Source organism: Bos taurus, chromosome 24 (genome assembly GCF_002263795.3).
Source record: "Bos taurus isolate L1 Dominette 01449 registration number 42190680 breed Hereford chromosome 24, ARS-UCD2.0, whole genome shotgun sequence".
Taxonomy (NCBI): domain Eukaryota; kingdom Metazoa; phylum Chordata; class Mammalia; order Artiodactyla; family Bovidae; genus Bos; species Bos taurus.
The window spans coordinates 46921839-46937500 of record NC_037351.1 but is presented as its reverse complement, the minus strand read 5'-3'; the positions used below and the strand labels follow the sequence as shown (position 1 = coordinate 46937500).

The following is a 15662-nucleotide window of genomic DNA, read 5'->3' as shown; positions in this document are numbered from 1 at the left end:
TCAGTGCCTGGAACTCAGGGCACACAGTCAATAGTTATATTGGTAATAACACCTAGTCATACTATTGATCTATCACGAGTCCCTCCCTCACAATAATTAATTTGATACAGATTCCCAGAGAAACTTGTTCCACATCGATTTTCCATATTACAATTTCATTCTCACATTATTCAGGGAAGCATGTAGGTAGTAGGTTATATCGTATTATTATTATCCTATATTGAATGGGAGACAGGTGGGACATGAAAGGGATGAAAATATATTATTGAAATAAACAAATGTTTGGGGGAAGAATATATTTTTTAAAATTTATTCTGGAGTCATGAGAATTTCATCCTCATGGTTCCTTTGCCGAAAGTGTTAGGGAGTTTGGGCTTTTGTAGGACTTGCAGTACTTTTGGCTGTCCGTCCTTGTAGGGCAGATCAACTCATGGTCTTCACAATGGAATGCACATTGGAGAAAATCCCAAAATGGTCACTCAGTTGACCTGTGTGTACATGCTCATTTGCTCAGTCATGTCCAACTCTGCAACCGTATGGACTGCAGCTCACCACGCTCCTCTGTCCATAATATTGTTCAGGCAAGATACACTGGAGTGGGTTGCCATTTCCTCCTCCAAGGGATCTTTCTCTTGCATCTCCTGCACTGGCAGGCGGATTCTTTACCACTGAGCCACTTGGGAGGCCCCAGTTGGCCTGTTTTGGTATTAAGGTACTTACTTAAGATCAAACTCCAAGAATCCATTAATTTAGCAAAGTGTCAAAAATCCAGATGAACCAAAAAAATTATGAAGTCTTGTGATGAATTGCTTTGGAGTGGTAGCAATAGACTGCTTTATCCAGAACGCCTTGCTGGTGAATGGAGTTATTTTTCCCCATGTAATGACTGTTAACTTCCACATGTATGTGATAGCATTCACTTGTTTCTTTACTCAATTACTCCCCAAATATTTCAGAACACCTGCTGTTCAGTTCAGTCGCTCAGTCATGTCCGACTCTCTGTGACCCCATGGACTGCAGCACGCCAGGCTTCCCTGCCCATCACCAACTCCCAGAGCTTACTCACACTCGGGTGCATTGAGTCAGTGATGCCATCCAACCATCTCATCCTCTGTCATCCCCTTCTCTTCCCAACTTCAATCTTTCCCAGCATCAAAGTCTTTTCAGATGAGTCAGTTCTTCTCATTAGGTGGCCAAAGTATTGGCGTTTCAGCTGTAGCATCAGTCCTTCCAATGAATATTCAGGACTGATTTCCTTTAGGATGGACTGGTTGGCTCTCCTTGCAGTCCAAGGGACTCTCGGGAGTCTTCTCCAACACCACAGCTCAAAAGCATCAATTGTTCGTCACTCAGCTTTCTTTATAGTCCAACTCTCACATCCATACGTGACTGCTAGAAGTACCATAGCTTTGACTAGACGGACCTTTGTTGGCAAAGTAATGTCTCTGCTTTTTAATAAGCTGTCTGTGTTGGTCATAACTTTTCTTCCAAGGAGCAAGTGTCTTTTAACACCTACTGTATGCTAGCTATTTCTCCAGGCTCTAGAGATTCAGAGGTAGAATCAATACCAGTCCCTGCTCTCAAGTTACTTTCAATAAAAAAGAGGAAATGTATGAGCTGTAAGACAGTATGAATACTGTAGTAATCTAAAACAATGTAACATCCCATAAGATTTATATAGCCATATGTCTCTTTAGCCAGTGTGTAATTCAATCATCATTATTGGATAATATCAGTATTTTATTTCTGTGCATATACAGTATAACATAGAATAATGAAATGTCTTTTTAAACTACCTAACAAGTCAGTATGCAATTTTTTATTTTTACATGAATTTTTCACTCCCATGACATCATGATTATAGTTCATCAGGAAATTTCTGACCTTTTTCTAAACATAAAGATAAAGACTTGCTTCAATATGTCCCTAATACAGATTCAGTTTAGCAACAATATTTAGTTCTAGTTTGTTTTTTTAGTTCACCATTTTAATTAAGTTTGGCCTTTGTTCCACCTTTCAGCCCTCTTGGTAACTGTTGAGTGAAAGTGAGTGTTAGTTGCTCAATCGTGTCTGACTCTTTGCAACCCCATGGACTGTAGCCCACCAGGCTTCTCTGTCCATGGAATTCTCCAGGCAAGAATACTGGAGTAGGTAGCCATTCTCTTCTCCAGGGGATCTTTCCAACCAAGGGATCAAACCTGGGTCTCCTGCATTGCAGTTGGATTCTTTACCAGCTGAGCCACCACGGAAGCCCCTGGTAACTGTTACTTTTCAGCAATTTCAAAGAAATTACATTTTTTAAAGATTTTTTAAAATCCTTCCTGTTAGTGGTCATTAACCTTACTCATAGCAGATATTATACTTCTTTGTAATTAGAGGGACCAAACAAAGTTTTAAGCAGCCAAAATCACCCAGAATCCAAAACCTTTATCTATAGGGCTCTTTAAAATAAGACCCATGGCTTTAAAGCCAAGTAATATAAGATTAGGGGGATGCCAGTTTGGTCAAAATATTACCTACTCAAAAGTATAAACGACAGCATTTTGCTTGCAATCCCAGAGTCAAGTTTTGCATATCCTTTTTGAATAACTTCAGTGAAGTTAAGTGATTTGAAATTGAATGCAGTGGGGTAAGCCGGTGAGACAGCGGAAAGCTATTGCAATTCAAGGAAATCACGTGAAGTGGAGTCATCCTCGATTTCAATCCCTTTCATTGTGTAGAAACGCCAGCACCATTGGACTCTCAGCATGGCTGCATCTTGTTATATGTATAGAAGTTTTAAAATCAATTTGATTTTCACTGGTATGATTCTCTAGTGTACTTAATATGCTATGGACAGATTCCTGAGAATAGTAAGAAGCAGTTACACTTCTCATGAATATATAGCGGATGAGGCACTCTGATTTATTATTCCATTCTATTTTAAAACACGCTTATGATTTTTTTTCTTAATGAAAGAAGAAGAAAATTTCTAAAAAGCATAGATTGGTAGATCTGAGTTTTAATTCTCTTACCTACTAGATGACTTTGGGTAAGCCTTTGACTACTTTGGGTCTCAGTTTATACACCTCTAAATTACTACAATATTTTTATGAACAATGACTTGAGGTATTTAAATATATGTATTTGAAATGAACTAATCCTCATATTTCAGATGTAAATTTCTTTTTACTTATGGAAACATTTTCTTTTTGTGGCTTTTAATAAGATATATGAAACTCAAGGAGACAGAGAAGGACAATCTAAAACTCTTCAGAAAAAAAATTAAAAATAGCATTAATTGACAAGTTCTAGAACTCAAGAGAATTCTAAATGAACTCACAATTCATTAATCAAAAAAATTTGATATGTTGATTCAAGAAGCAATGTGTATGCAACTCACGATAAATTTTGATCACAAACTATAAACCCACCGATATTAATCTTGCTCTTGTTCATTCTTTTTGGTTAATGGAATTAATATTTAGTTAGCTCATTTTGTAGCATACCCTCTCCAGTGGTATTGATTTTCTTTTCTCTTCTGTTCTGTGACCTCACTACAGTGCCAAAAGTCACAGGGGAGGAGTTTAATGTAGACTTTAACACCAAGAAATTAACACAAGTCCACGTCCCACTGATAGAGGAGAAAATTACTTAACCTTGCTTTCTGTGTAATTGATTTTTTAATACCTTAATGCAAAATGTTCTTAAAAACCTCTCTAAACCATACATTGTGCTAAATCTTGATTATTGTTCAAAGTACCAGTTATATAAATTGTAGATTAACTTTGACCCCATCCAAATTGTACCTCTAAGATAGATTGTTAGGGAAACAAAAAATTAACTTCCAGAAGTCTTAACGTCAGATTATAAAACTAAGATTAATTATGAAAATTCAGTGTTTCTTCGCAAGTAAAACATACATAAGAAGAGTCTCTCAATCAACAGATGCCAGGCCTGTGCTGGGGCTGCCGGGAGGCAGAGGGCGGGACCTCAGCCCAGCCCAGAGAGCATGACAGTGCCCTGGGAACTGTGTGCAGACAAGAAGCTTTGCATATACATCTTGCCTTCTCTTCCAGGGTCTGCTCCCCTGCACCAGAACACATGTAGTAGCACATGAGTCCCCATGAATGACAAACACATGTGGATGAAATTTTTTATTCCTCATCCAAATGTTAGAATGCATGTGTATCTCATGTATAGACACAGCCCCAAACCGAAATAGTTTCATTGACTAAATTTACCCTTCAGTGTGCATTTTCTGAAATGTATTTTCTCCAAATGTTTTTCATCAGTTGTCAACAGCCATCCTGGGGGAACAGAGAGGACCTTTCAAAGACAAGCAACTTGCTAACCCCTGGGGCTGCTGGCTGGTGTAATGCCACTGAGTGCTGTTTGCAGGCTCAAAGGAGACTTTAAAAGGGAGACAGCCAAGATAAGGAGTAGGAAAGAGGGGTTGAAAGGAGAAGGAAGGAGGATGTATTTCCATAGGAGGGATTTGGAAACGCCAACAGTTTTATTCTCCATCCAAATGTCAGGCATTTTACATTGTACCCTATGTACTTAGATGCCCTGTACACATGCAGGATACAAGACTTAAATGATCTTATTTATTGAATTTAAGTTTAGCTTGAGAACACAATATCTTTTTAATCAACTTTTCCTCCCATCTCACAGCCACCAACAAACAGAACAGGTTATCTGACCTACTCATTTGGCTTTTCAAATTAAATGAGCTCTAAAAAAATGTAAGATGATTATTATTTTTTTTTTGCAGTTGGAGACCACAGCAGACATGGATGTGCATTAGCATTTTCATGTCTTGGTTAATATTCAGTGCTATAGTTTTGTTTGTCCCTGGAAGAAATTTTCCAAATGTCAGATAGAAACAGAAATTGAAATAATCACAAACTTCTCCAGTTAACTGAAAATAGAGAATAAAGCTTAGACTGTACAATGGATCAAAATATGCTTTTTTGGTCTGTAGGAATGAGTTAGTGCTTGAAAAACATTATGATAATTGGAGTTTTACAGTAACATTAATTTGTATTTCTTTCAGAAACCAGATTGGATTAAATGAATTACAGGCTTTTGTGGAATGTACCTGTACCCTTCCCTAGAGCAGAGGCATTGGGGGGTTACCTGTAGGGCAGGATTCCTCTGCCTTCAGAAAGCAGATTTTCTAGCTGTGGAAGACCAAACTAGCGTAGGAAAGAGTCACTGCCACTTGGGGACTTCTGATATTGGATGGACTAGTGGGGGTACAGCTTAGGGAAGAGAAACCACCTAAAACAGAGCCAGCAGATGTAGGAAACAAAAGGCTGCCTTGGGGAAGGGTTTGTGTTTAGTGACAGAGAAATTCAGGTTCGTGGAGCTGGATGGGACAGGGTCACTGGAGAACCTGGAGTGGATCGTGCAGTGTAGACCACATGCAGGGTCTGTAAGCAGAGGTGTGCCATGGTGTTTAACAGAAAGTCATTACCATTATGCCTTGAAATGTAGCCCTGGTCAATCTATTGGCTTTTTTAAGGTTTTTTCCCCTCTTTGGATACTCCAGTTCCCCCTTCATCTGCTATTTACTGCTCATGCCTGCTTTGGCATGGCGAATTCTCACATCCATCTCTCTTGTATTTCCAATTTCTGATGGCTGTGTGAGTGAGGGCAGAACCAAGGGTCGGGTGGAAGTGTGGGACTGCCTGGTCCCAGAGGACCCTGGAGAGACCAGGGAAGCAGGAACCATGTGGCTCCAGGCTCTCTGGGCTCCGCTGCAGTCAGCAGAAGTGGAGTTTCTCTGATGTGCAATTGCACTGTCTCTACCCTCCTGGGGCGAACAGGCTTCACAGGCAATGCCACAAATGTGCGTTTGTGTAGACTCATCTAGAGCCGCGGCTCTTCATCGCGTCCATCCACAGGATGGATTTTATGCCTGAATTATCCATCATTCTCCAACTTTAAGCTATTTTCAACCATTTTCTTTATAATTAAGATCTCATGCCCCCCTCCACCCTGGCCTTTGTGTAACTTTTTAAACTTTTTTAAGGGGGAATATAATGGGAAGATAGTAAGCATTTTAGTTTTGGGATGTCTCCAAACCCATTCATTAATTTTGGAAAAGTAAAATGCATTCAACCTGATGGAATAGGTATAAAAATGGGAAGCTCATCGTCAACTAAATCTCATTTATTTAATCTAGTATTAGACTGCTTGCTTTTCTTTTAACCAGATGGAAAACATTAGCAGTAGTAGTGAACAAACATATCCAGGTTCCCAGAGGTCATTTTTAACCACCATTAAGAATCTGGTTTTCACAGATCAGTAATATACAAAAGGCAACGGTCCAGAAAAGGACACACAAAAGGCAGCTGACGCTTCTGTGCCTCTTATTTACCTGACACTGACCCACTTTTAAAAACTCTTTGTAAGTGAGACATTTGAACCTTCTGAACTCAAAATTGGCAGATTTTCCTGAGAAGCTGTAGCAAAATATCTGTTTAAAATAGACACTGATGTAAAATGTTATTAAAACCTCCACAAAATGGATGAAAGTTTATTATAAATGTTACCAGTAGATTTGCCTGTTACTTATTTAGTTTTCATTTACTACCAATTTGTTTAATGCTTCATAGATATGTAAACTTACTGTGAAGTGGAAAAGATATACATTTTTACATATCATATATTAATTTTTGAAATTAATTATCTAGTTGAAATGTAATATAAGGTAAATAGTCCACAAAATACATTAATAGATCAAAAAGAAACTGATAAGCAAATGGATTCTAGAGTTGCTTATTCAGAAACTATCTCATTTAAATCATGTGTTGAGTGGTTGGGGAAGTTGTAGAATGATGAAATCTCACTGTGTTCTGTAGATAGGTACAGAAATGTGTGCACGCTCATTTCATTTCTTGTTCAACCTCAGTATGTAAATATGAAACATCTATGAGTTTAACTGGTTAGCTGACTCTAAAGTAAACATAGGCAAAGCGGCACATAATATGAATTTATCTTCATTTTTAAACCATTTTTCTTGGTTTATGGGGCTTCCCAGGTGGCACTAGTGGCCAGTACAGGAAATGTAAGAGCCGTGGGTTCAGTCCCACAGTGGGGAAGTTCCCCTGGAGGAGAACATTGCAGCTCACTCCAGTTTTCTTGCCTGGAGATTTCCATGGACAGAGGAGCCTGGTGAGCAACATTCCATAGGGTTACAAAGAGTCAGACATGACTGAACCAACTTAGCACGCACGCACGCATTCTTGATTTATGTCTGTATGATTTGTGGTCAACTTTCATGTTACTCTTCTTTTAGTGTTAGTTGCTCAGTCATGTCCAACTCTTTGTGACCTGGTGGACTGTAGCCCACCAGGCTTCCTCTGTCCATGGGATTCTCCAGGCAAGTATACTGGAATGGATTGCCATTTCCTTCTCCAGGGGATCTTCCTGACTCAGGGATCAAACTTGGGTCTCCTGCACTGCAGACAGATTCTTTACCAGTTGAGCCACCAGGGAAGACTTTCTTTTAAATAATAGTGATTTATAGGAATTATGTTGAGATGTGTATGTAAAATGCTTCGCAGATATTTTCTCATCATTTTACCATATGGAGAAGAAAGCCAAAGTATTAATATTCAAAAGTCTGTAAGAGAGGTAATGTCCAAGATAAGAGTGAGAATGAGTTTGTGCAAATATGATCTAGATGGTACAGAAAATGGCTTCCATTAAGGAATTCAGGTATGCCCTGGATATTATTAACAATGGGGAGCCAGGGGACATGCCTTCCCGTAACTGTGCACATGCTTGTGAACATTTGTGTATTTGTATTTACATATGCACACATGCTCATCTGCACACACATACTCCTGACAGTCATCAGGTAAGCTATAGCATCGCTGGTTATAATATCATGTTGAAGATTTCTCTGTCTGTCCTTGATACTATAGGCTGCTGCTTTGGGAAGAAATTCTGCTCTTCTCTTTGCAGAAATTTTTACCTTCACAGTGAAGTTCTCCAGTATTCCTGCAGGTGCCCAGGACCACTTCCATTCTATTTCTTGCTGAGCAGGGAAAATTAAAAAACAATGAGAAGAGAACTGAAATGGTCCATCTGGTCTGTGCTATAATTTAGAATTCATGACTGCCCAGGGTCCCTTTCAGTGACAGCTGGAAAGACTTTATTGAGTACCTAGCATGTGACCAGCACTGCGCTAGGCACTGGCCATACAGAAAGACAGAGCACCTGCTTCCAAATAGTACGCTGCCTACTAGGTGCAGAAGGCTGCAAGGAAACAGCACCAAGGACACAGGAGAGCGAACCCAAGGGAGAGACAAGGGGATTCAAGAAACCTCCTCAGAGCACGTTTGCTGGACTGCCACCTCTCTTTAGAGGAAAATGGAAAGCTTAATTAAATTATTTGGATAATTGCCTATAGCAAGTTGAGATTTTTTAAAAATTCTGATAGTTGAATGATTACATTTCTTTGCTTATGTTTTCTGAATTATATAGACTCAATTTATGACTTAGCAATACACTTTCTTGTCTCGCTATCATTCTAGTTAGCCCCTGCAAAATAGTTAAGAACAACAATCTAAGCTCTATCCATAATATAGTTTGTATGGTTGAAGACAAGTAGCTAAGAAATTATCATGGTTAAGAAATTATCATCAGTAAACATGTGATTGTTAGAAAGTAACATGACTTATTTCACACCTCTCACTTAGGTTGATTTCCTCTTAAACAACCTATCAATTATTAGGAAACCGCTTCCCTGGTGGCTCAGAGGGTAAAGAATCTGCCTGCAATTTGGTTCAATCCCTAGGTTGGGAAGATCCCCTGGAGAAGGGAAAGGCTACCCACTCCAGTATTCTTGCCTAGAGAATTCCATGGACAGAGGAGCCTGGTGGGCTACACAGTCCATGCAGTTTCAAGGAGTGGGGGCTTCCGAGGTGGCACCAGTGGTAAAGAACCTGCCTGCCAGTGCAGGACATGTAAGAGACACGGGTTTGATCCCTGGGTTGGGAAGATCCCCTGGAGGAAGTCGTGGCAACCCACTCCAGCATTCTTGCCTAGAGAATCCCCATGGACAGAGTAGCCTAGTGGGCTATAGTCCATAGGGTCACAGAGAGTTGGACACGACTGAAGCCACTTAGCACGCGCGCACACACACACACCAGGCTCATATATTCTCTCCCAGGGACAGCTAAAGACACCTCCCAGTTCTTCTTCATTGCCCATTTTGGTGACCCAAGAAGACTGAAGGCGCTTCTTCTGGTCTTGGGGGACTTCAAATTAACAGCAAGCTTCTTCACTTCTAGAAACAGAGGAACTCTGATCAGATTTCTACCAGAAATGTCGACTATTCAACCTCCTCTTTTGCTGTTCTAACAGTTAGCATCGTTGTAAAGACTGGGTGGTGATGGGGGACGGGAGAGGGTGACACGGAGAATCTGCTTTCATGGAGCCACTATTGTGGTGTAGGTGGGCTCTGACCTCATATCTGTCACTCCCCCCACAAACCCCGCCTACACGAGCAAATGAGGACAACATTTGGCTCTGAGGATTTCCACTTTGAAGTTATATTAAATACACTCTTTTGTAGATAGATAGAACGTGAAAGTACAAACTTGCAGAAAATAGTCTACACAAAACTAATATTTTTTCCTCCGTTTTTACAAGGTGAACACACACAGGAGACGAATTCACCTCATTCACTCAAAAAGGATGTAGAAAATATGGGGAAAGGTAAAGAAAAGTTTTAATTCTGTAGAACTTCTCTTAGCTTTATAAAACTAAAGAGATACTAGGAGGATATATTTGCTCTACACCATATTTTAAGCTTGACAAGCAACATATGAATAATATATGGACCATTGGGTGGATATAATTGAGATTAATGCATACATATCAATCAATACATGACACTGTAATATAATACTTTAAAATAATATATTACATTGATTTATATTCATGGATTTCTGCACAAAATCTATCCTATGTCTATGCAACACTTTTTAAACTAGTAAAATATTTTGTCTTATAATAATAAATTGCCATATGTAACAGTTCTCTGGAGAGTTATTTGTAAAGATTAGTAAAAATGACTCTTCTTTTTTTCTTTATTAGAAGAACTTCAGAAGGTTTTATTTGAACAAATAGATTTACGGAGACGACTCGAACAAGAATTCCAAGTGTTAAAAGGAAATACATCTTTCCCAGTATTCAGTAAGAAATCACTTTTATTTCATTGCATGATGATACTTGATAACATTTTTATTAGTCTGTGTAAGTACACGTGATGTCTTTAGTATTTGGAGATTTTATCCTGTTATTTATTTTATCAGCTTACAGATAAAATTTCTTATAAGAACTTTTTTTTTATTAATTGTATTGGTAGGTATGTGTTTGTGCATATATATAGTATACATTTAAAACATGTATGCAAATATACCCTTATATGTATAGGTATATTTAAATAGATATATTAATATTTTTAAAACGAACTACTCAAGTATTTTTTTCTCTAAGGTAGGAAAAAGAACAGTTAATTCCTTTTCTCAGATAGTGCTAGAGAGCTGCCTGGTACTTGAAATACGAAGATTTAAAATTTAACAATCCACTATACTTATATTTTATTAATTAAAATTAGTATAATTTTAGTAGTTTGGGATTCTCCATCCATATTTAGCATTAAAATTTCATTCCAGATTTATTGGCAAAAGAAATTATGGCATAAAACCTTGATTCTGCTCCCAGAGTCCTAGAATTTCAGAAAGACCTAAGATGGGTGTCTGGATTTCTGAAATTCTCCAGTCATGTTCTGAATCACTCTTAGATAAGTACTGGGTTGGCCACAAAGTTCATCCATGACCCAGTACATCACAGTAGTGTTTTTCAAACTTTTTGAAGTTTCATTTAGTCATATTCCTTTCTCCAGAGAAAGGAAAGTGGGAAATAAAGTAATATGTAAACACATTTTAAATTAAATACATTTAATTTTTTTCTGAGACACTTTGAGCATGTCAGTACCCTTTGTTTATTAAACCAGAAATCAGAAAACTCATGTTGATAATTCCTGGGTAAGAGTCACAGGCAAATATCTGGAAAAAGACTTTTCAGTAATGGTGGCAATTTTAATAGTAGGAACACAAAGGCCTACCAGAGCTCCTCAAATGTGGTCATCAGCACAACTGAAAGACTTGCCCTCTTGGGTAGCAGTTTTGAACAGTACTGGGTTCCTGGTAACATGTCAGACTAAGTTGCACCAGAATGTTTAGCAGGGATAAAAATGAAGAGGGCTCATGGTGGAAGAGAGTACCAGCCACAAGGAACAGCAGAGTTGGCCAAGTTTGGGCTCTGTCAGTATCCACAAGGGAGGTTTGGAGCTCATGATGATATGTATTTTGGATTTGTAGAATGCTTCCTATGGCTTAGAATAAGATCAAAGGGAAGAGAATGACCAATAGCTCTTGATAGTGTATTAGGATCATCATGACATTTGTAGTGCTAAGAAAAAGAGGAACATAGTAAAAATATCTTTGAGACCTTAAAAAACAGGTGCTTCCAAATAAACCAGGATTCCCTAATTTCTAAAACTGTACCTTCAGATAAACTGTACAGATCCTTGCAGCAGTGAGCAGACACTGAATGATTTGTGTCCCCTCTAAGCTAATGTTTGAGTTTGCGGATCCAGCAGACTGGATCCAGACCCCACTGAGTCCCTGGAGTGTCTACCTAACTCCCTATGAAGCCAGGATAGCCATAATTTTTACCACTAATAAAAGTTGATCAACTGTTTTAAGGAATTGGGACTTCCCTGGCAGTACAGTGGTTAAGACTCTGTACTTCCACTGCACGGGACATGAGTTCAATCCCTGGTCAGAGAACTAAGATCCTACATGCCATGGCTCAGCCAGGGAAAAACAAAATCATTTTAAGAAATTAAGTAATTTGTACATTTCTTACTAGTTATCATAAACATGCAGATGTTTCTGTTTTTTTTAAAGTTGGGATCCCAGTTTCCATTCAGACCCCTCATTCATCCTTTTGTTGTAAATTAAGATGACTCCTCTATGTTGCCATGTGTATGAAACACTTAGATTAAAAAACAACAGAAAAGTTTTACTCTTTTTTATCTGCAGTGTACTCCACTGACCAAGGAAGTGGTGTGGGTACCCAAGTTTGAATAATGCGTGGTTTAGACCCACCACAAAGAGGCAGTTAATTTCACACCAGTGAAAATAGCAAATGCCCATTATGTGCTTGTTAACTAAACATGAGAGGCCATGAGGCTGGCAGACAGATTTAGCTTCGCTCAGGTGGAAAGGGGAGGACGGAACTACTAAAGCCACACCAGAAGGAAGCAGAGAGGAAACCCAACCGGAGCATTTTACTAGGAGGTGGATTCAGTCAGGACACTTCAAATCTAATTCCCTTAGAACGCTTAGGGGGACTTAGGCTAAGTTGTCACCTGTAACTTACGATTCCAGGCTCAAAAATCCCCTGAGCTACTTTGTGGCTCTGCCACTTCCTGGTTGTAGGACCTTGGAAACTGTAACATGGGCCAGATAATCCTCGTCTCATACAAAGATGAGGACTACATGAGAGGATCCACGTTCAAGTCGGAGAACATCCCTAGCGCAGGATAAGTGCTTGATAGCATCATTAGTGACAGTGATGGTGATGAGGAAGCAGGAGGAAGAAGAGGAGATTATTCATTAGCATTGAGTTCTTGAAAAGTGTTTCTAGAATACAGAGCACGGTGGTTGGTAGCCGGGTTTCCAGGTTTGGACGCTGACCTCCCCGCAGAATAACCTTAGACAGATTTTTACCCGACCGCCTTTTCAGCTGTAGAGCCATTACTACTGCCCACTTTGTGGCACTGCAGAGAGGATTAAAATGTATAAAGTGTTCAGCATAGTGACTGATCCGTAGTAATGTGAGTCGTTGTTACTATTACCATTTTAAGTATAATACTTATGTTCCTACAGGGGCTTTATTGTAAAGCAGCTGATACTAGAAAGCAGAACTTCTAGAGCTTTATCGGGCGGTAGTTATAGAGGATGGGACAGGCAGCGAAACTGGTTTTGACACAAGACAATTCTATTTAGTTGTCCAACTGAGCAGATAAGCAAAGAGAAGTCAGGAGGGGATCCTAAGGGAAGGTGGGAGAAATGTAGTCTAGAATCGGGTAGAAATAAGAGTTGGAGGAAATGGATGAAGGGGAGCTTCACCTCTGTCAAGGTCGTTGAGCTGACAGTGGAACAGCTGGTCCCACATCCTGCAGTGACATCCTGTGTGTAATTAGACAGGCCCTGCCCCCAGCATCGGAGACGGCAATGGCACCCCACTCCAGTACTCTTGCCTAGAAAATCCCACGGACGGAGGAGCCTGGAAGGTTGCAGTCCATGGGGTCTCTGAGGGTCAGACACGACTGAGCGACTTCACTTTCACTTTTCACTTTCATGCATTGGAGAAGGAAATGGCAACCCACTCCAGTGTTCTTGCCTGGAGAATCCCAGGGACGGGGAAGCCTGGTGGGCTGCCGTCTATGGGGTGGCACAGAGTGGGACACGACTGAAGTGACTTAGCAGCAGCAGCAGCCCCCAGCATGCCACGGGACTTTCCCACTAAGGACCAATCTGATCACTGTTGCAGCTGCAGATCTGGTAGTCACTTTGTCCTGACACTGTATCTGCCTTCCCTAGTGAATCTCTCCTTCCTCCCTTCTCCTCCAGCACCCGGCACCTTCCTCTATTACAGCATTTGCTGTCGTTTTTCAGTCATTTTACTCTCTTGCCACTAGCCATCAGTGTGACCTCAGAGCCTAGCCCTGATCTGGGACCTGCAAAAGGCTGCTAGATGAAGTCACCAGTGGAGAAGGCCCTTACTCTCTCTCTCTCATGTCTCTGCTGCAGGGTGTAACCCTGGGTCCTTACCTCCCTTCCCCACTCCAGCTCTTTCTGCTTGCTGCCACTAGCCCAGCCTTCCTAAAAATCTACCTTTGGTGCCACATATTCCATGCACTATAGTGATTCTCTGTTGCTGATCATATTGCAACTAATCTGACTCCTGACTGGCTTCTAAAACCCTCCGTAATCGCCCCACTCACCCTGCTTATTTCTCCTTCTCCCCCTGTTCAGCTCGTTACCCCATGGACAGCCCTCACCCCTCATTTTCCACCTCTGCACCCCTTGTTTCTCTAGTTCCTCGTCTAGGTGCTCCTCCTCATTTGGAACATAGCTCAAGTCCCGCCACCTCGAGGAAGCCTTCCCACTCTTGCAGTACGCACGCTTTGCTGAAGTCCTAGTTCCACTGGCGTTTTGTGTTAACTCCTCGCTGATTCTTTCACCCTCCACCTGACAGTGTTGTAAATATGTTCAGGATAGTCTTTGTTGCTGCCCACCCAGCAAATTGTGGGCATAGAGTGTACTCTCAGTCAATGGTTGATGTAGGTTTTGGTGTCATATTCAAAGAGATTAAAGCTCATAATGAAGATGAAATTGGATCACTGATAAAGGAGATTAGTGAGGACTCATGAATTGAGTCCTTGGATTTGCAGATATGACGACAAATTCATGGCACTGAGAGAACCAAGTAGAAAGGCCAGTGGTTTACAACAAGGGAGGCCTAATGACTGAGGCTTTGTGAAAAACTTAACTGGTAGGTGTTAATCATGTCATCGTTTTAGATTTTTATTTAAAAATCTGTTTTCCAAGTTCCTTTTAAGATTACTTCTTAAAAGACCCAACTATATTTCATCTGTCTGATTATGGTCATCCCATCTTTCACCTGTGACTGTTACTAGATTCATTCTATGACCAGTAGAATCATAGAATTCTTCTTTGCTTGCTCTTTGTATAGTGTCCTCTGGAAAAGGAGGGAAGGGAGTTTCTAATACATGGTACGGATCAAAAGTCTCTATTATCGTTTAAAAGCAGTGACAACAAAATGAATACTGTGTAAATGAAAAAGCCCCCAAAGCTTATTGCTTGATACGTAGGCTCTACTGGGGGAATTAGATCTACTGTATGAGTCCTCGTCTTATTTCTAGTGCCAGGAATGTAGGCTGGATACTTCTTGTTGCCATTTGAAAGACGCTTTGGCTTTTCAGACTGTCCATGTTTGCGGAACACAGGTGTCGCTGCTGTGTTTGGCTGGCAGACTGCCGGTGCTTTTGCTGCCACCTCTGTTTATGCTGTCATCTTCCAAAATAGTTGGGCTCTCAGTAATTCTCGTTAGAGAGATAAGCTTACTGATTTGTTCATCTCCAATTAAATTGTGCCTTCACCGCCTTGGAACATAGCAAACCTTTTAGTTTTTTTCTTTTGCCAGTTAGCGATCTTTATATCTCCCAATTTATGCTTGTTGTAGAAAAGTTTGGAGAAGGCAATGGCACCCCACTCCAGTACTCTTGCCTGGAAAATCCCATGGACGGAGGAGCCCAGTGGGCTGCAGTCCATGGGGTCGCTAGGAGTCGGACACGACTGAGCGACTTCACTTTGACTTTTCACTTTCATGCATTGGAGGAGGAAATGGCAACCCACTCCAGTGTTCTTGCCTGGAGAATCCCATGGACAGAGGAGCCTGGTGGGCTGCTGTCTATGGGGTCGCACAGAGTCAGACACGACTGAAGCGACTTAGCAGCAGCAGTAGAAAAGTTTAAGTATGCAGAAATATAAAAGAAAGAA

At 40.4% G+C, this 15662-nt stretch overlaps 1 protein-coding gene across 1 annotated transcript in view; it reads left to right on the top strand.

The window, feature by feature from the left end:
- Nucleotides 1–15662, top strand: part of SKOR2 (SKI family transcriptional corepressor 2) — a 41542-nt gene that overhangs the window by 7029 nt on the left and 18851 nt on the right. The window contains exons 4-5 of the mRNA XM_024984563.2: nt 9652–9717; nt 10099–10197. Coding sequence (XP_024840331.1) covers nt 9652–9717; nt 10099–10197 — 165 coding nt within the window. The remainder of the gene's footprint in view (nt 1–9651; nt 9718–10098; nt 10198–15662) is intronic.